The 25,592-nt window shown below is 31.5% G+C and overlaps 1 protein-coding gene, 1 non-coding gene and 1 pseudogene across 4 annotated transcripts in view; 1 reads left to right on the top strand and 2 right to left on the bottom strand.

Annotated features, from left to right (window-relative positions):
- SPAG16 (sperm associated antigen 16) overlaps nt 1-25,592 on the bottom strand; it is a 704,011-nt gene that overhangs the window by 630,486 nt on the left and 47,933 nt on the right. Inside the window, exons 11-12 of one of the 3 annotated variants that reach the window (XR_003045322.1) lie at nt 18,908-18,972; nt 16,827-16,903 (exon numbers count right to left, since the gene is read on the bottom strand). The exons of 1 other annotated variant lie outside the window; for it this stretch is intronic. Coding sequence is in view for 1 of the 2 variants with exons in the window: in XM_015586715.2 (XP_015442201.1) it covers nt 16,667-16,903 (237 nt within the window). In the remaining variant the exon portion in view is untranslated. Of the gene's footprint in view, nt 1-13,864; nt 16,904-18,907; nt 18,973-25,592 lie in introns of those variants that run through there. One more of the 3 variants, XM_015586715.2, reaches the window with a different exon arrangement.
- On the bottom strand, nt 11,371-11,489 carry LOC112477113 (annotated as a pseudogene).
- LOC112477135 lies at nt 24,753-24,871 on the top strand. The gene has a single exon (XR_003045328.1). It is a non-coding gene; the product is annotated as a 5S ribosomal RNA (ribosomal RNA).

The following is a 25,592-nucleotide window of genomic DNA, read 5'->3' as shown; positions in this document are numbered from 1 at the left end:
AGTAAAAAAACTTAAGTTAGCAAAAAAGAACCTTATGTAGCACAGACGAATTCAATATATGGTTTCACAGAATGACCATGGGAAACTTATTTAATTCTTTCAAGAGTGTTAAGGCAATTCACGTGATTCCTATATTCACATTCTTCATTGCTTTATAAATTCTAAAATCCCTTCTAGGCCTTTTTGTCTTTTAAAATGAAAATGTGTACGTGTGCCTTCTAGTTTACAATAACACACTTTGTGAGAGATAATGCACTCGTTTTTGCTTCATATAGCAACCCATTTTCTTCTGCTTTCTTTTTGTCATCTCAAAAATGGGTAATATCAGTCTCTGAAGAAAAATACAGCATATAAAGTATGAGTACACACTCTAGGGATTTTCTGACAGTTTCTTGTGATAGATTATTCTGAACAGTACATCACTGCTCTTATCCTTCATCATCAGATCAAATGCATCACTTATCCAGGGTTTATTCTCCATGAACAGTAAGTTCCAAAAGTAAGCAATAAACATCATTGCCATTTTGACATGCATTACAAATACCAGTGGTAGATATGTCACATGCTAGGCAACAATGCAACTGAGATACAGTACAAATAAAAGTTCTAAACCAATATATATGGCTTTTACTAATAATGTTTGATAAAAATAAATGTATAATTTAATTTTATCTTATATTAAGTGAGAAATCAATATTAGCCACAGAGATTGCAATAAATGCATCCTGTCATTTGTCCATCTGCTTTAGAAGCAGAAAGAAAACTACATATAACTAGTTCCTTTATTGTATCCATTTGCATGTAAAATTCCCAGAGTCCAAGCTACTGCAGTAGTTGAAATGGGATGTGCCCCTACCATCACTCATTCACAGTGATCTCTGACATTATTAAACTATCTTCATTTTGATATTCGATGAGTTCTTTTAAATAATGCTTTTAATTCAAAACTTATAATCTAACATAAAAACTACAACATAGTGAATATAATAAGCTCCATAATATGTAATATAAATAGTTCTTTAAAAAAGAATAGCGCATGCTTTTAATGCACAATATTTTTAAAGGAAAAAGAATATTCATTTCCAAAAAATGTGCACCTTTTAAATATTATTGGACCTCATTATTTCTTAAAGGTCTGCCAGGTCATAAGAACTATTCAAATATTACAAAGATCAGAATATTTCCTTTCTTATAAATATCTTTCTCTGACTCCTTATTTTTATTTGACCTCAATTATTATTACTAAAATCTTCTGTATGAGCATACTAAGGAGGGAAATGGTAGTAGAATGAGAAGGCAAGTGAAAAGGGGGATGGCTAAAATATTTAATGTCAAGGAAATTAAAAAGGTTTAATCCCAGAAAGATTTTTTTAAAATGCGGTATTGTAACAGAAGAAAAAGTGATAGGAAACATTGACTGAGGAAGCGAGAAGAGGGAACCATAGCCTAGAATTTTCATGGACAGGGTACAGTTCAGAGACAATTAACTTGATCTACATATTCACAGAAAGGACTAGGAAAAAAGCAGGGAGGTTTAGAACAGCAGTGAGAAGAGGGGCTAAAAATAGTGGTTCACTGATCTGCACAGAACAGTTGACTCTCTTTTACTCCCACTTCTCATCTTTATCCCTACTCCTGCAGCACAGAACGATCAGTATGAACTGCATATTTTCTTAGGAAGTTACTTAAGAAAGTACATTAGCAAAATGAAAGCGAACTTTAGTAAAATGGAAACAAAATACCCACCCAGGGGCAGGGAATGGAAGTGTGAGGATGACATTTTGGTAGCAGACCTAGAGAGTAACCATTCCTAACAGAGCTAAGGGGAAAATCTCCAGGAAAATATGGAAGCCGGGACGAGGTGGGGATGGATTTCATTAAATAGATAATATAACATGATTCAGAGTTTGGAAAAACTTTAGTTCATGATAAAGGAACAGAACACAAGAAACACAAAGGCTGAGATAACTTTTAAAAAAATTAAAATCTGCATAGAAAAGTCAATAGTGTCCAGGACTAACTCTCATTAGAGCAAGAAATCAGTGGGCTTCAAAAAAAAAAAAGGATGGTATAGACTCCAGGCAATAGACCTAATAACTTTTGGAAGTACAGACATAAGCATACATTTCTTCTTCCTATAGGAAATTACAGATTTAAGTGGAAAAACCTGTACAGAAAAAGCATGCTACAAATATAAAGAAAACTATTATCTGGCCCAATTTTGAATATTCGGCGGGGCTATGAAAACAGGACATGATGTGTAGACATTCTCTTTTAAGTAGCCCCAAAACTTTCACATAAAGAAGAAAAAATATGCATTCACAGCACACTACTGGGCTCTATATGAAACAATATTTACACCATCATAGTAATGAAAAAGTTTATTACTGTTCAATTTTTATGAATTACCTATAGACGGAGTCTGAAAGATTTGAATATTGTTTGATTAGAATGTAAATGTTATCAATCTTGAAAAATGTAAAAGCACAGCTGACAAATTTTAGGAAATGGAAGGGAATAAGAGATAAAGAAATGGAGAGGAGCTTTAAAAGTGTTATCTTACAAAGGAAAGACAGAAGAAGTATTACAAAAAAGTTCATAAATCTAAACATAGAGGTTTAAGTATATTAGTTACTATTATTTTATTTACGATGAAGGAAAAAAGATAATGATACAACTACATGAAGTAAGGAACAAGATTACAATTGGAAATGATCTACATCTTCGAACAACGTAGGAGGAAGTCAATAAACAGCATGTAAAGTTGGTAAATCAGGAAATGAAACATAAGAATATTAGTAGGAAATGAGAATTAACTACAAAAATAATCTCGAATATAAATCTTTAAAGATAGGTGTCTCTCAAAAGGATAATTTGAGGTAGCGAAGAGTGGTGTGAGACATTTGTAAGCTCTTCTGCACAATTTGATTTTTTTCTTTATTTTTTTATCCATGAGCAGGTAGAACATTCAAAAATATTTACTGGCAGAAGACCTATATGCCCATCAAAGAGCAGCAAACATGGAAGAACAGGGGCACGAAAGCACGTTTTTAAAATTTGCTGGACATCTTCCTAAAAACCCTTCAGACAACACCCTTGAAATCCCCTAAAATTAGCTGGGAGTACCCGTTAGAGCTCCAGTTTCTGCAAAAAGCAGATGTATTAAGTGTGTGTGAGGTTTGTGCATGTGTGTGTGCATGTGTATCTATGGAGAGGCATATAAAGATAGGTAGAAATATCTATATATATCTACAGATAAAAATTACATGTATATATTTATGCATATGTACGTTTAATAGTATATTACAATGTATAAATATATATTTACAGTATAATTAGCATGTTATATTTATGTATAATATATTATGCCTACGAAGGCAATGAAATATATACTCAATATATATATTATATAATTTGGTATAGAGATAAAATAATCACATATTTATGGGGGTTATTGTTTACATGTGTATTCCCAACTAAGTTTTACATTCCTTATAAAGGAACTTATTTATAAAGCAGGAATTGTTTGAAAATTAAAACGAGACAAAATAAACTGAGCATGTAATTCAGTTCCTAACATAGAACAAACTATTAACATTTTAGTTACTTCCTTCTTATCTATGCTCAGTAATAGTCCACAGGACAGCCCTGCATTATCAAATAGCCTAATTTTAGAGAAACGAAACATAATGTACCACCTGCAGATTACTGTGCCATTTCCCTCTGTGTCAATATAACCACACGCACAAAAAAATGTTATTTGAACTTGTTTCATAATATAATGTCTGTGAGAATTTTAATTCCCACTCAAATAAATTATATTCTCCAATTATTTTAATAATTTAAAATAGAGATAAACACTATGAGAAATCCAAGAAATCAAATTTTAAGTTAAAGAATGATATCGCATCTGATTTATCAATGCTTCCTTCCAAAATAGGTAAATCGAGTACTGAAAATCAGAATTAAAATAACACTTTCCACTTTCTTTAATAATAAGAAATTTCACTGCATTTACATCATGTCTCTACTAATTCCTAACCATTTAAAACTTAAAGAACAATAACTTGGAAAATTTGGTCTTCATTAAAAATAAATAGAAGGAAAAGATATTTGATTTAATGATGAATCAAGTAAATATTTATTCATATGAAAGCATGATAAATGAAAAGGTAAGTTTCCAAATAATGCATAATACAGTCCCACTGCAAAGGCAATACGATGGAGCAAAAATAAAAGTCTTTTCAAAACATGGCATTAGAACAACTGGATATCCATGTGGAAAGAGAAATAAAAAGGAATGTAGACACAGAAATTACATCTTTCACAAAAATGAGCACAAAATGGATCACAGACCTAAATGTAAAATGCAAAACTATAAAACTCCTAAAAGATAACATAGGAGAAAATTTAGATGACCTTGGGTTAGCAATCCCTTTTTAGATACAACACCAAACACATGATCCATGAAAGAAAGAACAGATAAGCTAGATTTCATTAAAATTAAAAACTTCTGCTCTGTAAATGACAATGACAAGAGAATAAGACAGATCACAGACTGAAAAATATTTGCAAAACACATATCTGATAAAGTCTGTTCTCCAAAATATACAAAGTCTTAAAACTTAGCAATAAAAAAAAAACAACCTAATTAAAAAATGGATCCAAGATATTAAGAGAAGCCTCATAAAATAAGATATACAGATAGCAAATAAGCATATGAAAAGATGTTCCACATCATATATCAGAGAAATGCAAATTAAAACAATGAGAGATCACTACACACCAATTAGAACTGACAAAATTCAGTACTTTGACACCACACATACATGATGGCAAGGATATGGAGCAACAGGAACTCTCATTCCTTGCTGGTGGAAATGTAATATGATACTACTGCTTTACAAGATATTTTGGTAGTTTCTTACAAAACTAAATATACTCTTACCATGCAATCCAGAAACTATGCTCCTTAGTATTTATCAAGTGAAAAATTATGTCCACACACACACAAAAAAACTGCACATGAATGTTTATAGCAGTTTTATTTATAACTGCCAACACTTGGAAGCAACCAAGATGTTCTTCAATAAGTGAATGCATAAATTGTACTACACCCAAATAATGAAATATTATTCAGCACTAAAAGAAATGAGCTATCAAGACATGAAAAGACATGAACTTTAAATGTATATTATTAAGTATAAAAAAATCCAATCTGAAAAGCTTACATACTATATGATTACAACTATATGACATTCTTTAAAAAGCAAAAAACTATACAGACGGTAAAACGATCTGGTGGTTGCAAGAAGTTGGGGGTGGGGAGTAGGAGCGGGGAAGAGATAAATGGGTGGAACACAGTATTTTTAGGGCAGTGAAAATACTTTGTATGATACTATAATGATGGATACATGTAATTATACATTTGTCCAACCTATATAATGTACAACATCAACACTGATCCATAATAAAACTATGGACTAAGGTGATTATGATATATCATTGTAGGTTCACTGATTTTAAGGCATGTACCACTCTGGTGGGGGATGATGATAATGAGGGAAGCTATGCATGTTTGGGGGCCAGTGGTATATGAGAAATCTGTGTGCCCTCCTCTCAATTTTGCTATGAACCTAAAACTGCTGTAAAAAAAAAAACATTTAAATATTTAGTATTTTAATACTCTCTTAGAGCCATTAAATGACAAATTTTCTTAGTTAATATGCTAATTTGTAACTTAATTTTCTATCTTATAAGCAGATGTTACCTGAATATTAAATCTGGTGTTTTATTTATATAATACACTATTAAGATATAATTTATTAATTAAATTGTTAATTATATCGAATTAAGAAATAACTTAATTACCCCTCCATTAAGATTTTTAACTATGAGAAAAATTAATCACTTAAAATAAAAGAGAAAAAGACACAAGACAAAAATGTTTTGCTTTACAAAGATATGGGCTTCTAAGAGATAAATTGTCAAGGCCTATAAACATTTTTAGTAAGGTCAGAAACTGTCTCCAGATTCTCAGTTATGGGTATTTTCTACATCACAAAATACACATGGCACACTCTGCCAGCAATGGGGCAGTAGCATCAGTTACTTATATGTAAATACAGTACATAAGTATAAACAAATTAGTTTTAAGTCTTTATTTATTATTTAGAAAGATCTAGGTCAAACAGTTTATCAGGGGTTATTATTTATTTGATATTACACTTAAACTGTCTTGGCTCCCTTTGGAAGGCACAGTGCTTAAATTTTTGCATTAGGAGTATATCACAAGACTGAGAACTTATTACTTTTCTAACATAGAATGACTTTCATGTTAAATTAACCAGGTGATTAATATATAACTATATCAAAAGTCATAGTCTAAGAAAACCATAAAGTAAAATTCTTAAAATTATAAGAAAATTTCCATATAATCTACTTAGATAAACTGGATTAAAATAAACTACTGATTATTAATTACAGGTAATTAATTCTAAAAGAAAGCTATTTTTCTCTTGTAATATTATTTTTATAATACATTTTTTGAACTTCAAAGTTCTATGAGTATCTGATATGTTATAAACCAATCGAAATGTATAATACCTAAGGGAAGAATTAAGTAAAGAATATTGCTTTTGCAAAAAAAAAAAAAAAAAGGAAATTCCCAAATTTAAATTATATAGTGGTTTGAAAAATGCTGTAATTTTAATGATTATGTAGGTTAGAGTCAATTAGAGAAAAAAATGTACACTAAAATCCCATAGTAATGCACCCTGTAATAACTGATTTGAAATCTTATAGTTCTACTGTATTGCATGCTTATTCATGTTGAACCAACACTGTTTTTGTCTGAATGTCCCAATGTGGCTCCAGAGAGTATAGAGACTGATGAAGGAACTTTGGAAAGGAAGATGTAAGATAAATCTGGAAAGATATAGGTGCACATATAATGGCACATATATTTAAATATTTGAAGGGCTTTAGTAAGAAGCAGTAGTGGGTATAGTCTATGGATATTAGAAAGAAATCTAAAGTAGCGGGAAGGAGACTATAGAATAAAGCAGAAGCCAGACATGCTACCTATTCTACATGGACAGTGCTGCCTCCTAAACAGTGAATACCTTGCCCTTGGAAATGATCATAATGAAAGGATGTTGCATTTGGTTGAAGCAATAAAATGAGAGACTGATTCTCTATATTTCACATGAATGCTGACAAAATACTTTGCATATACTCATAGTTATCTCCTGATGTGCTAACAAAACTTCCTAAAACTTAGTAGCTTAAAACAAGCAGGTGTTACTGTCACTCATGGTTCTGTGGGTTGACTGGGCTGAGGCGGGTTGTTTTCATGTGGCTTGTTTCATTCAGTTGTAATCAGACGGTGCTTGTGTGGAGTCTTCTGAGGACTTCACTGGCTCGATGTCCAAGCTGGCTTCATCAATTACATAGCTGGTGCCACAGATAGGATGGCTGGAACAGCTTGCCAAGCCTCCTCCTCCTTTCTCTGTGTGGCCTCCCCATGTGGTGAGCTTCTTCACAGCACAGTGGTCTCTACATTGTCATACTTGTTACATGGTGGCTGATTTCTCCCAGGGAGAGTGTTCAAGAGACACCTTCACTAACTGTGATCCTTTTTATGATCTAGTCTTAAAAGTCATGCACCCTCGACTCAACTACAATCCTTTACCGACACAGGGCAAACCCAGACCCACTGCAGGAGAGACTACATTAGGGTGTGAATACCTATGGACTGATCTTTGGCAACTATCCACTACATACACTTTTGGCATCTAATGTTTCCTAATTTCTACACTGGAACAAAGTGACTAAAATAAGTTATAAACATAACATCCCTACAGTTATGTGAGGAGGTATAAATGAAATAGCAAAGCACGTTTAGCTATTCCTCTATATTTCTAGACAGAGTTAAACACCAAGATTGTAGATAGTTGAGGAATAATGATACTGTGATAAAAACAGACCAGCTACTTCTTTTTCTCCAGACCCGGAGATTTCAATCAATCTGCCACGACTTTGATTACACTTTGAAGTATCCCAGAGAACAACATGGTTACAGGAAGGAACTAAACATCATCAAATGGAAAAGAAGCAAAACTCTGGGCCTGTGCTGTGACAGCCAAATATAATGATAATGTAGTCAGACTCATAATTCTGAGAGCTGGGGTACGGAATACCACATATTCCTGTTTTGTTAAGTAACCTTGTCATCTTTTTAGCTTCTTACCCACTTAAGCATTATTTTTGAAATCATCTCATTCACTAGAAACCTAAATTTTGAGTTAATTTGCTAATATAAGCACATAGTTTTAAAACTAATCTTTTAAAAACATTTAAATACAAACAAAAACAAATCTGAATAGTATATGTAATTTTCTCTAGTTATAAGTTATTAAAATTTTAAATATAACTTAAAATTAGAAAACTTATATAAAATATACCTAATATAATGCTTAACACACAGTAGGGTGCTCAAATATTTTAATTAGTATGTGTATATACCCACACAAATACAGATGAACACATACAAATCAACAGAAAAAAACTATTACTGGATTTTGTTATCTAGTCTTGGAATAATATTTCAAATATGTGATACTCCAAAAATGTTTAAAATTATACCTTATCTTATTGATACTATTAGAAATAAATGAATACTTTGGTACAGTTTATGCCATGCATGAGCTTCTAGGGAATAATATAGGATTTACTCTAGAAGATGTGTTCAGAAAATGCAATAAGAATGGTAACATTATTAACCTGTTTGCTTGTACTTCAGATAAATCATTTGCTCTCGTAATAATATCCATATTAACAGCATTATCGAAGACAACCCCAAAGTATCTGATATTATAGATTTAAAAGATCCTCATATTATGAATATATTATATATGGATCCAGTACTATAAATCTAATACTACAGATCTAAAAAAAAAAAATTTAATGACTTTTTAAATCATCTTTCTGACCTATATTGAGAAAATTAATAACCTTTTAAATTCTCATTTTTTAATCTCTCCTTTGTGACATTATTATTTACCTCTCTTTCTTGGCCCTATCTCCTATTGTATTTTTCTCCTACTCCTCTACATTTTAGACCATGCTTATTCCTCCCACCCCTACAATCTTGCTGTGATATAGCATCAGTCTCAGGTCTTAGCTTTAGCCCTTTTCCAGAAAAGGATGAATCTGGGGGCAGGAGCAGGGCAGGAGAATAAACTAGTGGAAACTGAAAGGCCCAAATAGAAATAATTGAGATTGGCACAAGATGTCACTCTAAGTAACTTAGAGAAGTTAGTGTGGGAAGGATAGTAGGATTTATTGAGGGCCTACAGATGATAAAACTTTGACTTATAAAGAACGAGATGCTTTGAGTAACAATTCTTAGGTATGTCTGATTTAGAAACTCAAGCTTTTTCTCTATATTAATGGTGACACTCTTCATTCTAATAAAGAAAATTATAAATGTATTTTTAGTAATTAAAATTCAATGCTTTACATTCCTTTGGTTCATAAAATTACCTCATAATTTACCTAAATATAAATTATAAACATTAGCACATGGTAAATAAACTATTCTGATACTACATTAGCTTTCAAGTAGTATATATGCACTAATATTCCAAATTTAGCAGTTTGGAATCAAGTCAAATATGATTTTTCTTCCTGAATATAAATACCACTTGATTTAGCATAAGCAATCCTCCACACCAGATTCTCCCATCTTCCTTGACATCCCCCATTCATACCCATGGACCCCCACAGGCGTGTTTTGAATAAATTTCCAATGAGATTAGATGAAAGAATAAAGTAACTGCATGAACAGTTGATAGCCTTTTCTTCTACTTTTAAGCCACTAGTATCTAATTCATGATAAGAAGTAGACAATTTTTTTGGAGAACAAAAAACTATTGAAAAAAGTGAGAAAATGGCACATATACTAATCCACTATTCTTTTGTCATTATCAGTTAAGTTGAACTTAGGGCATGCTCCTTTTTGATTACCTACAATTGTTATTTCACCTTGTGCCTCTTCCTGCCACCCAAATCTACAGCTCCTTTGTAACATGACTCCAACTCCTACAGTTCCTATACTTACCAAGTAAATGTATTTCCCAAACACATCTTCTGCTTTCTTTCACCTTTTCTAGGACAAATGAAACTAATCAAGAGTTTGGTTTATCTACTGAATATAAAATCCTTTAATTACAAATAAAGCATTTAAATTTGTTATGATTTTCCTCCGCAGATTAAAAGTGGATTACCATGTACCTGTATTCTCTCAAAAGACATATCAAATGGGAATCTCATCATTAAAATTAAATATTGGACTTTAAATTGCAACAATATATAAAACTACATACTCTTGAAAAATTCTTCCACTAAAAAACAACTAAAACCCAGGTAAAACAATTGCACTGCATTGTTATACCCAACAGAAATGAAAGGAGGCAAAAATAAGGGAGAACAGCTAAACTAACACATGAACTATGAGCTGTAAGCACATGCAAAAGATGTGTTGCCATGATGACAAATGCCAAAACCAAAACTTTAATCTGGAGACTGGGCTTTAGGCCAGCCATAAGACAAAGAAGCAGAATCTCAGAAACATTTAAAAAAATAAAGTGTGTACATAAACAAATGCAAGTGACAAGGAACTAGAGGTAGTTATTATCAAGAATAGACTTAAAAGAAAAAAAGCAAATGTAGCCTTAAGTAAAAGACAAAATTATTCATATATAAAATCGCAAAGTATGGATTAGAAGGTACAAAATATATAAATAGAAAATTGGAAGATAAGAATGAAAATATTTCTGAGAATGCAGCATAAAGAAACAGCATAAAAAGTTTGAAACAGGTTAAGAAAAATGGAAGATAGAATGAAACAGTATAACCTATGTCTAATTACTGCCCTCGAAGAAATGATTTTTTAATGGAAAGAAGGCAATATTTACTGAAATAATGAGTGGAAATTTTAAGAAATGACATAAGATCTATACTACCCAAATACAGGATATATCCACATTCCATGGTACACACACAAAAATATCATATCTATTATGATGAAACTGCAGGACAAAATGAGAAAGATGAAATCTTAAAAGTAATAAGAAAAATGAAATTAATAGCTTTGTAGATAAATCTAAACAAGCACTGTCTTGATAAAGTAAATTACCTTTATAAAAAAAACAATAATGTTTGAAAGGAGCAGCCTTTTAAAGGGGATTTCTTTATATTTCACTTTTATTGACTTTTTTTTTTTTTTAGGTGAGGCAACCCTTGGTTGACCTCACAGATTGCAAGGACTTTTGTCAGCTTACAATCCCTTATTTTTTTTATTTTTTATGCCTACAGCACCTGGTCTTCCTAGGTGGTCTCCCATTCAAGTACTAACCAGGCTCGACCCTGCTTAGCTTCCAAGATCAGACGGGATTGGGCTTGTTGAGGGTAGCATAGCCGTAGACTATATTTCATTTTTAAAACAAAGACTAGAACAAACATTTATAATCTTTCACCCAATAATGCTAATTATTGAGTTTTATCTTAAGGAAATAAACAGAGTTATAAACAGAGCTCTTATGTACAAGGATTGACTTCTTGGAATTATCTGAAACAACAAAACAGAAATAACCAAAATGAGTATATATAGGGAGATAAAATACATCATAAAATATAAAAATGATAAAGTATTATAAGGATATCAAATCTAGTGATTCTGAAGTATATAATTATGAGAAATGTTATATGTTAAATGAAAAATAAATGTACAAAACTTCATGTAAAAATGTGTATAAATATGTTAGTATTTTACTTGAAAGAAACTACAAAAATGGCATTTCAATTTCATTACTTAAATATACATTTTATATATGTGTATAAATATATACACAAAAATATTAGAAGGAAATAAAAATAGTATTGATTATTAAAGTTGATTTAAAATTCATAAAAATTTAAAAATTCAAAAATAGAAAAAATTATTACAAAATGGTGCTTCAATTCATCCAGTTGGTGTAACAATTCTACACTTATAAGCACCTAATAAAATAGTTTAAAAATATGTGAAGCAAAAATTGATGAAGCTATAAAGACTGAAAAATCCATCAACTTACTCAAGTATTGATACTGATGAAAATATAATACAGACACAGAATTCTAAATTATACAAAAATCAAACTATATTGAATATAAAATCCCGAACCCCAAAATTAGAAAAATACAGTCCTATCAAGCACGTACATTAACAAAAATGAACCATATACTCGTTGATAAAGCACGTGTACTATTACCATAAAAGCTGCTAAAAAAAGACATCAAAAAGGGTGGGTTTAAACTAATAGAAAATAATCCTTTTACAAGTAACTATCCCAAGGTGAGTGATCAAAGCTGATGCACAACTGAGCATAATGGCTCAGGAGTCCTTCCCTTTTTTGTTCATCCATTTAGGACACTGTCTTGGCCTGCAGAGTCAAAGATGGGTTATAGGCACATTGTTGTTCCATACAAACTGAAGGAAAATGAGTTTAAAGTGGTTCTCTCCCAATGCTCCTTTAAGGACCAGATCATGTAAGTGGCACTGTATTAGTTAGTGTCAGATAATAAGCAACCACAAATCTCATTGTTGTAGAACAAAAGCATTTGTTTCACTCATGCATTGTGGGTCAGCTGAAGGCCAGATGATATGGAGTGGGCCCAATATGACAGCACTAATCCTTATGTCTTTTATTGGGCCAGAGGCTAGCTGAGACATTCTTCTCATGTCCATGACAAAGGCACAAGAGAGCAAACCCAAAAGCGCAAGCACATCTCCATCCTCAGTTGTATCAGATTTCTTAAGTTATCATTGGCCAAAATCAGTATCTGACAAAGGTCTACATCAATGATCAATGAAAATGAGGGAAATAAGTAAACATTTCTGAAAAATAGTTCCACAGGCATATACCAATTAAGTGCATATTCCACTGACAAAATTTTGTGCGATGGTCACATCTAGGTGTAAAGTAGGCTGAGAAATAAAGTGTCTAACTCTATGCTCAGCTATATCATGAAAACCATGGAATAAAATATATTTTTTGGTAGAGAACTAGCAATCTTTGCCATAGCAACTCCCAACATTTACAAGAATTGATTTCATATAGACCATGTGTCTATGACTTATTTTAAATAGAAATATACAATAACCAAAAAAAAAGATAATTCCAAACTCATGCATATGTAAAATTGAAAAATACCCTCTAAATAAACCATGGAACAAATAATAAGTCATAATAGAAATCTTAAAATACTATTGAACAAAATTTTTAAATGTAATATATGTAAGTAATGGAAGAAAAAAATAAACATAATAGAGGACCATAAAACTCATTAGCTGAATCTTCAAAAATGCCAATAAAGTTCATTTATATCCAGGAAGACAGATGAGAGATAGGGGAAGAGGGTATCAGGAGGGAACTGTAAGAAGGGAGGAAGAGAACTAGAGATCTCAAATAAAAAGAAAATATAAGTATGGATCCATTAGAGATTTAAAAGATAAAAATTATGGCAAAAACCTTTATGCTAGTAAATTTGAAAGAAAAAAATGGTTATATTTATGTAAATATATTACTTTATAACTTATCAAAATGGCTGCAAGAAGAAATAACTTCTATAGTTCTATTAAAAAACATGAATCCATAGTATAAAATCTTCCCATAAATACATACCAGTTCCTATCAGATTTAAGACTTCTATCATACATTTAAGGAACAGGTCTTCCAAAATATAAAAACTCTTTCAAAGAAGAGAGAAAGAAGGAATGTTCTCCAACTTGTTCAATGATACCAAAATTATAAAAAGACAGTTACTAAAAAGGGAAATTAAAGGCCAGTTTTCTTCATAAAATCATTGTAAGAAAAAACACTGAACTAGATCCAGTGGTATATAAATCAGATAACACTTGAATCAGTTAGGATTAGCCCAATAATGGAAGAGAATGTTTGCATTACAAAATCCATTGTCATTTACAATATTAAAATATTAATGGAGAAAATCTTCTCAGAAGCAGAAAATTCAATATTTACTCATGATAAAATAAAATCTTAACACTTAAACATAATAAAAGTTTACAATTCATTTATGAATCAAAAATTTAATGCTAACTCATGATAAAACACAAATAAACAAACTTAGCAAATGTGGAAATAAAGGGAACTTTTTAAATTTAAAAAATATCTACCAAAGACTTGAAACATCAGAAGCATTCTCTTTAAAATCAAGAACATGACAAAAATTTTTACTCTAACCACTTCCATTTAACCACTTTTTAGAGGTCCTTAACAATACACAAAGATAAAAATATACATAAAATATTAAAGGAAAATCACAATTATCATTGTTCATGGATAATATCATTTACAAAAAAAAAAAAAAATCCCAAAAGAACTTCAAACTATTGAATTAAAGAGTTTAGCAAGGTCAACTTAGAGTAACAAATTTCATATCTATACAGCAGCAGTAGAACACATTTTTTCATTTACGCATTCATTCATATAAAAACATTTATGGCATGATTACTATTTGCCAGTCACGTTTTAGGCACTGAGATAAATATCCCTGCTTTCACGGAGCTTACATTCTAGCGGGGAAGAGATACATTAAACAAGCTATTAAGTACGACACAGATGTGTAGAGAAAGATATGTAAGACATGTAAGGAGAAAAAGTAAAGCAAGAATGAGGCCGGGGAAAGGACAGGGAATGAGGGGAAGCATTAAAATTTAAACTGGGTGGCTATAAAATGTATCTCTAAAAGAAGATACTTGAATAAATCTTTATAGGAAGTGAGGGGATGAGTCAATAGGATCTGTGAGGGAAGACAACTCAGGAAACCACAAGTGCAAAAGCCTGCAGGCAGGGGCATGCCTAATGTGTTCTACAATAGGTAGGAAGCTACTGTGGCTGCAACAGAGTAAAAGATGGGAGAGCAGCAGGGGATAAGGTCAGAGAGGTAAAAATGGGCCAGATTACGTAGGGCTTCAGAGGCTATGACTTTACTTGGAAATTTGAGAAAGTCAGGAAGCCATTATGAAGTTTTCAACAGAGAAATGTTATGGACAGACTTATGGTTTAACAGAATTACTCTTGCTGCTGTGTTCAAAGGAGGCTGAAGGAAAACAAAGAAAAATCAAGAGATCATTAAGAGGCTATTGCAATAATACAAACTACAGATGATACAAAAAAAAAAAAAAAGAAACAGGGAGCAACAGTGGGAGTGGTAGGAAAAAATGAAAGTGTGGATATTTTTCAAAAATAGAACCAAAAGAATTTATCATATTTGTTATAAAATATTAAGAGCGAAATGACTCAAGGATAACTCTAGAGTTTTCTAAGTAAATGGGAATGTGGAGTTTCTATTAATTAAGATGGAGAAAACTGTAGAAGACAGAGCTTTAGTGGGGAATCACATATAATTGCAGGGGTCAATATGCAGTTAAATACATAAAACTAGAGTTCAGGAAAAAGAGATCTCAGTTGAAAGATGTAAATTAAGTAGTCGTTAACATATTAGAGGTAACTGAAGCCAGGAGACTAGAGAAGATCACCTGGGGAGTGATGACAGCAAAAAGAAGAGGTCCTAGAGTTGAGCTCCACATCTCAACATACAGAGGTTAGAGAGATGAGGAGCAAATAGCGAAAAAATAAAATAAAATAAAAAAGGGAAATGATGGCATTTACTGACAATAACAAGGCCTAGGAAATAACCAGAAAGTCAGTAGCTAGCTGAGAATGGATGGAGAACAGGATCACTAAAAATGAGGCCGTTGAGGAACCGAATGAAAGTCCAGCATGTTAGAAGGATCATCCATGTGAATATTTAAATAACAAAGAATTATGGCAGGACTCATTTTTAAGAAAGCGACAATGTTGCTGGGCTTAATTTTTTTTAATTTACTCAAAAAAAGACCTGAAAAGAAGTGCCTGTTAAAAAGTTATAGTGTGGGCTAATCTGATAATATGAGATTCAAGGCAGTATGTGTTCATGAAGAAGGGACTGAAAGCAGCAATGAGAAGTAAAGGGGACGTTTATCTCTCCTCCAGGTCCAGTGCTACAGTTGAGTCAGAAGGAGACAGAACAGTTACCCTGAAGAGTACTGTAGGATGTGGTGTGCTGGAGATCAGGAGGGCTGCCTGGCTGTCCTTCCCAACTGCATTTTTAGTGAAATAAAAAGGTAATTTGAATAGCCCTGATATATTTATAGCACATAAACTGGAAAACATGACAAATTACGGCTTCCCCCACTGCCAAAGAGCTTAGTGTTAAACATTTACCAGAAATACATCGGCTGCAGGAGGAACTAGAGGGAAAAGCTAGATTTCCATTAGCACAGAGGTGAAGAGAACATTCACAGAAGCTGAAAATATAAAGGATTTTGCTGATCAATGATCTTGCATTCCAGAGTGTACAGAAAAAAGTTTCAGGAGCCAGAAAAGGGTAAGGAGAGACTTGTCAGAAAAAGTGACATAAGGAGCCTTAGGGAAGATTATAGTTCTGGAATAAATGAAAGTCCTGGGCTCCTTATGAAGAGTCAAAAGAACATAGGTAAAAGTATGGATGCTGAAGAAAGAGAGGATTGGGGGAAGACAGGCCAGGAACATGTGTTAACTCAGAATCTCTCATTTGGCTCCTGCTGAGAGAGGCATGATGCTTTGTAGATGGGTGGCCTTATTCTTAGTGTTCGGGTGCTCTGCTGTCTCCCGCCAATGGTGTCCTGCAAAGGTTTGGTCTTATTCCAAGTTTGGAAGTTCCCTCTCAACTCCTGTTGATGGAGGCGTGGAGTTGGACAGAGGGTTGATCTTGCACTGACCTCAGAGGCTCCCTCTTGATTTCTGTTGAAGGAGGCCTCAAATCCGACAAAAGAACAAGTTATTTTCTTTAACTACTTGTCAATATCATTTACAATAGAGAAAATTATAATGTACTCAGAATTATACTGAATAAAAACATGTATAATAAGATCTGTGTGGGGAAAAGTATAAAAAAGTTATTGAAATACATTAAAGAAAATCTAAATATATGAGGAGAGAAACCATGTTCATTCATGCACTGAAACACTCAATATAAAGATGCCAGTTATCTCTACATTGATCTATAAAACTACAGTTATTCCAATAAAAATCTCCCAATTTTTTTTTAGAAATTTGTCAAGCCTATTTTAAAATTTATAGGAAATTACAGAATAGCTAAAACACTTCTGGAGAATAAGAATAAGGTTGAGAGAATTGCCCTAAGATAATATCCAAACTTATTAAAAACTATAATAATTTAAAAAGTATGGTACTGCCACAGGAATAAACAAACTCACTAATGGAACATAAAAGAAAGTCCAGAAGCAAACTCATGTATACATGGAAACTCATTAAATGACAGAGCCAGTACTATATACCATTGGGGATAAAAAGAACCATATAATGTATTGTGCTGGGACAAACAATTATCTGAAAAAAAACAAGTGAAATTAGATCCCTCCTACATTCCACATTAAAAAAAAGAATTATTCCAAGGTCATTAAATATTTAAAATTGGAAAGTGAAATTTTATGAAGATATGTCCAGCCTAGACAATATGTGTAGATCATCTTTTTCCCTGCTCTTCCCTGCTGAGTACTACTATAAACCCTGGAAATGATGCAAGACACAACCAAAGCAAAACTCTGAAAAGCGGAAATAGGAGGGTAAACTAGTTAGAGATGTCAGGATTGAAGAACAATATAGTGGCAGAATATCCAATGAAAGAGAGTGACTCAGGAATTAACTCCTAATCTAATAAAAAAAAAGTAATGAATTCTCTAACCATAATCAAATCAAACTAGAGATAAATAACAAAAAGACAACAGGACAATATCTTAAATGCGTGAAGATTAAACGACACATTTCTAAATAATTTATGGGTCAAAAGCAATCCTCAAAGGAAAAATATGTAGAAATGAATAAAAAATGAAAGTACAACACATTAAAATATATGGGATGCAGCTAAGGCAGTGCTAAAAGAAAAATGTATAGCACTATACACTTACATTTCAAAAGGGGAAATGTCTTGAATCACCAATTAAAGTTTCTACCCCGAGAAAACAGGGAGAAAAAAAAAAAACAAGAAACTCAAAGCTAGAAGAATAAATAAAATAATAAAGATCAAAGCAGAAATCAATGAAATTGAAAACAGAAAAGCAATCCATAAAACCATGAAACAAAAAGCTAATTCTTTTTTTTAAAAAATTCTGTAAAATTGATAAAACTCTATATAGCAAGACTGACAAAAATTAAAAAGGGAGAAGACACAAATGACTATCAAAAATGGAAAAGAGAATATCACTACAGATCCTGCAGTCATATCACTACAGATCCTGCAGTCATTAAAAGTATAATAGGGGAACATTATAAACAACTTTATGCTCATAATTTAACAATTTACAAAGGACCAAATTCTCAAAAAACACAACCTACTAAAACTCAATAAAATGAAATAATCTGAATAGTCCTTTTACCATTAACAAAATTAAATTTGTAATTAAAAAGCTCCCAAAAAAGATTTATCTGGGCCCAGTTGGTTTCATTGGAAAATTCTACCAAATACTTAAAAAAGAATTAGCAACTACTCAGCAATAATAAGAGAATGAACTGTTGATCCATGCAACATCTTAGATGAATCTTAAAGGAATTATGCCAGTGTAAAAGTCAACTCTCAAAAGTTAAATATCATGGTTTCCATTTAAATAATATTGAAATGACAACATTGTGGAGATGTAGAAAAGATCGGTGGTTGTCTAAAATTAGGAATTGGGGATATGGGGTGGGGCAAGTGGATATGACTATGAAAGGGTCCTTGTGGTGATGGAATGATTCCATACCTTAATTATGTCAATAGTGATATCTGGATTGTGATCTTGTACATTAGTTTGTCAAGATGTTACCACTGGAGGAAAGCAAATAAAGAGTACATAAGATCTCTCTGTATTATTTTTTACAACTGCACATGAATCTACAACTATCTTAAAATAAAAAGGTTCGTTTTAAGAAGATTAGAGACATTAGTGGAACACAGCAAAATTTACAAAAATTCTGTAGATTATAGTATTGTATAAATGTTAATCTCTCCATTTAAATAATTATATTGTGTTTATGTAAGAGAAAATGCAAAATGTTTATTCATTAAAAGAAAAATAAAAAATGTAAGTCATCATCTGGGACGAAATGCCTATATTCAAAAAATTAGTATCTAAAATGCACTGCGAATAAAAGATTAACAACATAATGGAAAAACAGGAAAAATGTATGAACTGACATTTCATAGACACTAACATACAAATTGCCTATAAACAAAGAACATATTCGATTTAATTATTAATCAGAAAAATGAAAATTAAGACTCAATAGGTAACATATTGTACTCATTAGCTTAGCAAAAATCAAAAACCCTGGTAATTCCAAGTATTGGGAAAAATGTAGAGTAATGGAAACTCTGTGTAGGTTTGTAAACATGTTTAACTAAGTTGGAAATAAATATGACACTATCTAGTAAAATTCTCATCCCCAGTGAACCAGCAGTTCCACGCCCAGATTAATATCCTACAGAAAATCGTGCATATGTGTACCTGGAAACATCCAAGAATATTCAAGGAAGCATTGGCTACCAGACCAAGACTTTGGAAACAACCTGAACGTATATTAATAAAAGAACAGAAAGGTAAATATTTTGAAATGGACTCTAGCCACATATAGCAAAATGGAATAATCTTAGAAACAAAACACCAAATGAAAAAAGCAAGCTGCAGAAGACTACATACATTGTGTATAACTTACATCTGTGTTATTTATATATAGTATACATTCAGTTTATATATTATGTCCAAATATACATATAATGCGCTTAAATTAAATACTACTTGAACATCTTTTTAAATTGTACATTTAATCCACAAATCTATAATGTTTCATAAAGTGTTATTCTGAAATACAGATAATGTAGATATTGATATTGAATGTTTTTAAAAATGCAAAATCCTGAGCATTTTTTACTGCAATTTCATTTCTATATTTTCTAAATGATCCATGCTTATGCATAATTCAGAATAAATAGTAGAGTTAAAAATCTGAGAATAATTAGTATTTCTGATTGTTTTCATTTCTATTCACATTTACTTATTTTTATGTGAGCAGAATATATTTAGTGTAACAATGTATTTCTATTTATTTAATTTTCTACTCTGAACAGAATTATAAACAAGTTGGCTTAATCCTTATGTATTTAACACGACAGAGTTTTATGAATAAATATTCTGATTAATATATTTCCTCAGGGATTTTTAATGAATTATTTCAACTGTTGAAGATATTCAACATTATTATCAAATTAAAGGCATTAAAATCCCCATTTGTACATGGTTATAAACTTTTAATACCTTCCACATTTCTAAACTCTAAAAAATGCAAAACTAATTTCTTTTTTAGCAACTTTTTGTCTAATAAATAGAATGATTTAACATCCTAATTTAATATTCACAATTACTGGCAAGATGTCAACTAGATCCTAGGTTGATGCCAAAATCACAGTGATACTTTAGGCAAAAAATATTAACTACACAGCAATATTTAAGAATACTATACAAAATATAACTAAACTCACTCTCATAAATGCAAGGAATCAGCATGTAAGAGCATTTAACTGCTCCTGAAGTATACCATTATCACAACCAGTGTGGCATAACACATGATGACAGGCACTGTTATAGCACAGCTGAGGGTACTCTCTGTTCGTAGTTTCATATCATTATATTTAAACTTTAACTTCATTATATTTAAACTTTCATATCATTATATTTAAATATAACGTTTATATTTAAACATTATATTTCATATCATTATATTTAAACATATCATTATATTTAAAGAGGGCAATCCCTCTTCTGGGTATCCTATCCAAAAAACTGAAAGCATTTATCCGTAAAAACATATGCACCTCAATGGTCAGTGCAGCATTATTCGCAGTGGCCAAGACATGGAAACAACCGAAATGCCTTTCAATAGATGACTGGGTAAAGATATGGCACATATATATATAACAGAGTACTACTCAGTCATAAGACAAGATGAAATATTGACATTTTTGGCAGCACGGATGGATTTTGAGATTATCATGCTAAGCAAAATAAGTAGACAGAAAAAACTGAGAACTATATGATTTCACATATGTGAGATATAAAACTGAAAGCAACAAATGAACAAGACAAACAAATGAAAACTCTTAGACAGAGACAACAGTTTAGTGGTTACCATAGGGAAAGGGGGGAAAGAGGGGAGAGGAGAAGGTAAAGGAGGTCGAATACATGGTCACAGAAGGGGATATGACATTGGGTGGTAAACACAATGCAATATACATATGATGTATTATTGTACACTTGAAATATATAAAAAAATAAAATAATCTGTAATCGATTTCATATAATCACTGGCAGATGTCATGACAAAGATATTAAATAAGATTCCTTTTTTCATTCAGTGAATCAAAATATAGAAGAGCCCCTAAAGAAGTTGAGAGTTGTACACAATTTTTATGAAGATAAGAATATCAGAATTAACCACCATAATGCTCTAATTTCCATATCTCTGTTTATATAATCTTAATTAGGGAAACCATACCCACAATCATAGAAATCCATTGCCTAATCATTCAAGCCACTGTATAATAAAATGACAAAAAGAATGATTAAAAGAATTGAATCTAGAAGTCTTTAATAGACTTTGATTCGGTGTTATTTGTATCATATTTCACACAAAAGAATGAAATAATATTAACAATTAAGTATTATTTATCTTCTGGTAAATAACCTTTCCAAAGAAACACTCATTTCAAAAGCATCAATTCTAAATAGGCACTATGTTAGATATATTATATATATTATTTAATTGAATCATGACAAAAACCCTTTGATGCACATATTATTGTTCTCAGTTTATAGAGATGGAAACATAGAAGTAATCTGCCCAGGTTTGTACAAAAATAATAAGCAGTAGACTTGTATTTCAAATACAGATTAGGCTTCAAAATAATTCATACTGTAAAACAGCTTCTGCCATGCTACAGTATGTTACGGTATGCTAATAGATGCCACATGCTATAGTACGTTAAAAGATGTTATGCTGAAGAAAAAAGAATTGTTATACTTAATTTATGCAAGGACAAGTTATGAAAGTTCTAATTAAAATTACAATATAATATCCTTTTGCTCACTTAACAAAAGACATATATATATAATTTCTAAAGACCTAAAAGAAGATAAATGGGAAAATATATAAAAACTCATTTAGAGCTTACAAGAAAGCACTTATTTTCACAGCTATATTGGTAGCATATGCTAAGCTTTGAAAAGTCTTTCTTGTATAACATTATTATTAACATGAATGTATTATTAATAAACATAAAATTAAATGATTAAAAATAATGTAACAAATTATTAATTGTAATGAAAGCTATTTTAAGGGAAACATCTAAATTTTAGCTAAAGTTTTTTTTCTTAAAATAAGCTCTGAATAATTGTTGCTAAATCAGTTGTTGCCTGGGTAAATAATCTAGAAATTTTAATATGTATAGGCTTTTTATATGTTCCTTTAGTAAGATTTAAAAATTTTATTTAAGTATGAAAATAATATGAATATTTCCCAACATATAACAGGTATCTGTTTCTTTTATCCTTTAACAACATTTGAATAAGTTATGAACTTTTTTGAAAATTTTATTGTATATACTGTAGTGTTTATATAGCCTTCCTAACATGTCCCCTGTTGCTACTATTTGAGGAAAGAAATATGTGTCTTCTTGATAATATCTTTACAACACTTTAATACATGATTTCCACAGAAACATAAATCTGTTTACATATGGAAGCATAATACTCTACATAGGATTTTTTTCATTTAAAGGAGCATGTCTATACTCCCACTCAAAAGAGATCAAGAATTAAATCAGGCAGTAAAAAGATGGAAGGAACAAGACAGCAATTTCTTTTCTTTCTTAATTTCCTCCCCACTTTCTTAAAATACTTTCAATGGTGATGGTTTTACAATTTTCCTTCACAATCTATGAGTACATAGGACAGGGCACAAGTGAGTGGTAGATTTTTAAATATAACACTTGGAAAAAAATTGTGATAGCAAACTCTAAATTTAATTCTTCAAGGAGTCATTAAAGCAACAGATTTGAACTACAGTGGATGCTGTATTTTTTTTCCTGTCTACAATGAAAATAAATTCTACACATATATATTACCTTTTTAAAACTATTCAAATCTATATGAAATTCTTCCATTCTGCTTCTCTTTAATATATTGGCACAATGAAAGTTTCATATGTATGATCACCAAAGTCTCAATAAAGTAATTTCCTTCTCCTAACTGTGACTGATGTGATTATAAAATGTATGTAGTTAATTGTGTAACAGCTCTTAGTTCCCTTAGAGTAAAACATATTTCAGAGGTGGAAGGAAATTACGCTATAATATGTAGTTATTTTCTTTACAAAAACTAATGCATTGACTATTTTAGTAACCAACTAAGCTTAAAGAAAGATGAAAACTGCTTTCCCAGTGTTCACAAATTATTTCCTCAATTCAAGAAGAAAACAATTTAAAACCTAAGAATTAACTTTAAAGTATAATCTCATATTAAACCAACCTTACAGAAATATATAGAGAAATTAATATGGCATATCAAGAAGCCAGAGGTCTAACTGGCTTGAGAAGGAATGCTATACAATTGTCTAAAAAAGTCTAGTTTATACAGGCATGTTCCAGGATGAAATATTCAATGCCACACAGAGTGAACTATTGAATGACAGTCTAGGAGGATGCTAAGGTAGTCCATAAAGACCAGTTTAGAAAGGCACCCAGAATCTCCATCATATCCCCCATCTACAACCAAAATTAACATTTAACTTAAGTAAATTTGTTCTGCAAATGAAACTTCAAAATGAGTTCCTTGTGCTCTTAGAAAGCAGAAAACTGAGCATCACTTTTTGAAAAGATAAACAAAATTGACAAACCTTTAGCTAGAAAAAGAAAAAAAGAGAAGACTCAAATAAATACAATCAAAAATTAAAGATTAATTACAACCAAGAACACAGAAATATATAGGATCATAAGAGATTACTATGAACAAATATATACCAACAAATTGGATGATCTAGAAGAAATGAATAAATTCCAAGAAATATACAACCTACCAAGACTGAATCATAAACAACAACAACAATAACAACAAAACAGAAAATCTGAATAGACAAATACAAGTAAGGAGAATGAATCAGTAATCGAAAACCTCTCAATACAGAAAAGTCCAGAACCAAAAGGTTTCTCTGGTGAATTCTACCAAACATTTAAATAATTAATGCCAATCCTTCTCAAACTCTTCCAAATAATCAGAGGATGGAACACTCTCAAATACATTTTACAGGCCCAGCATTACCCTAATACCAAAACCAGAACAGGACACTACAAGAAAACTGTAGGCCAATATCTCTGATGAATACAGATGCAAAAATTCTCAGTGAAATATTAGCAAACTGAATTAAACAATACACTAAAAGGATCATACACCATGATCAAGTAGGATTTATCCCTGGGATGTAAGGATGGTTCAACATAAGGAAATCAATAAATGCGATATCACAGTAATAAAATGAAAGATAAAAAGCATATGATTAGTCTACAGCCATGCCGCCCTGAATACACCCAATCCCATTTGATCTTGGAAGCTAAGCAGGGTCGGGCCTGGTTAGTACTTAAATGGGAGACCACCTAGGAAGATGAAGTGCTGTAGGCATTAAAAAAAAAAAAAAAATCATATGATCATCTCAATAGAGGCAAGAAAAAAACTGACAAAGTTCTATATCCTTTCATGATAAAAATCTTCCACAAATTGTGTATATAAGAAATATACCTCAACATAATAAAGGCCATATATAAGAAATGCAATGCTAACATCATACTAAACAGTGAAAGGTTGAAAGTTTTTCCTCTAAGATCAGGAAGAAGAAAAAGGTGCCCAGTCTCATCACTCTTATGCAACATGGTACTGGAAGTCCTATTAGAGCAATCAGGCAAGATAAATGAAAGGCAACCAAACCAGAAAGAAAGAGGAAAAACTGTCTTTACTTGCATTTAATTAAAAATCCTAAAGGTTCAACAAAAAAACTGTTAGAACTATTCAACAAATTAAGTTATAGGATAAAAAATCAACATACAGAAATCTATTGTGTTTCTGTACACTAATAATGAAATATCCGAAAAATAAAGAAAGCAATCTCATTCACGATAGCATCAAAAACAATAAAATACTTAGAAATTTAACCAAGAAGATAATGAGCTGTATAATAAAAACTATGACATTGATGAAAGAAATTGAAAACGAAAATGGAAAGATATCCTATATTCACGGACCAGATTAATATTGTTAAAATGTCCATACTGTCAAAAGCCATCTGTGGAGGAGATACTATTCCATGACATAACCACTGCCTGACCACTGCTGGCCCCACCACCTA

The sequence above is a fragment of the Pteropus alecto genome, unplaced genomic scaffold, assembly GCF_000325575.1.
Source record: "Pteropus alecto unplaced genomic scaffold, ASM32557v1 scaffold182, whole genome shotgun sequence".
NCBI classification, from domain to species: Eukaryota; Metazoa; Chordata; class Mammalia; order Chiroptera; family Pteropodidae; genus Pteropus; species Pteropus alecto.
This window is presented reverse-complemented; position numbering and strand designations above follow the sequence as displayed.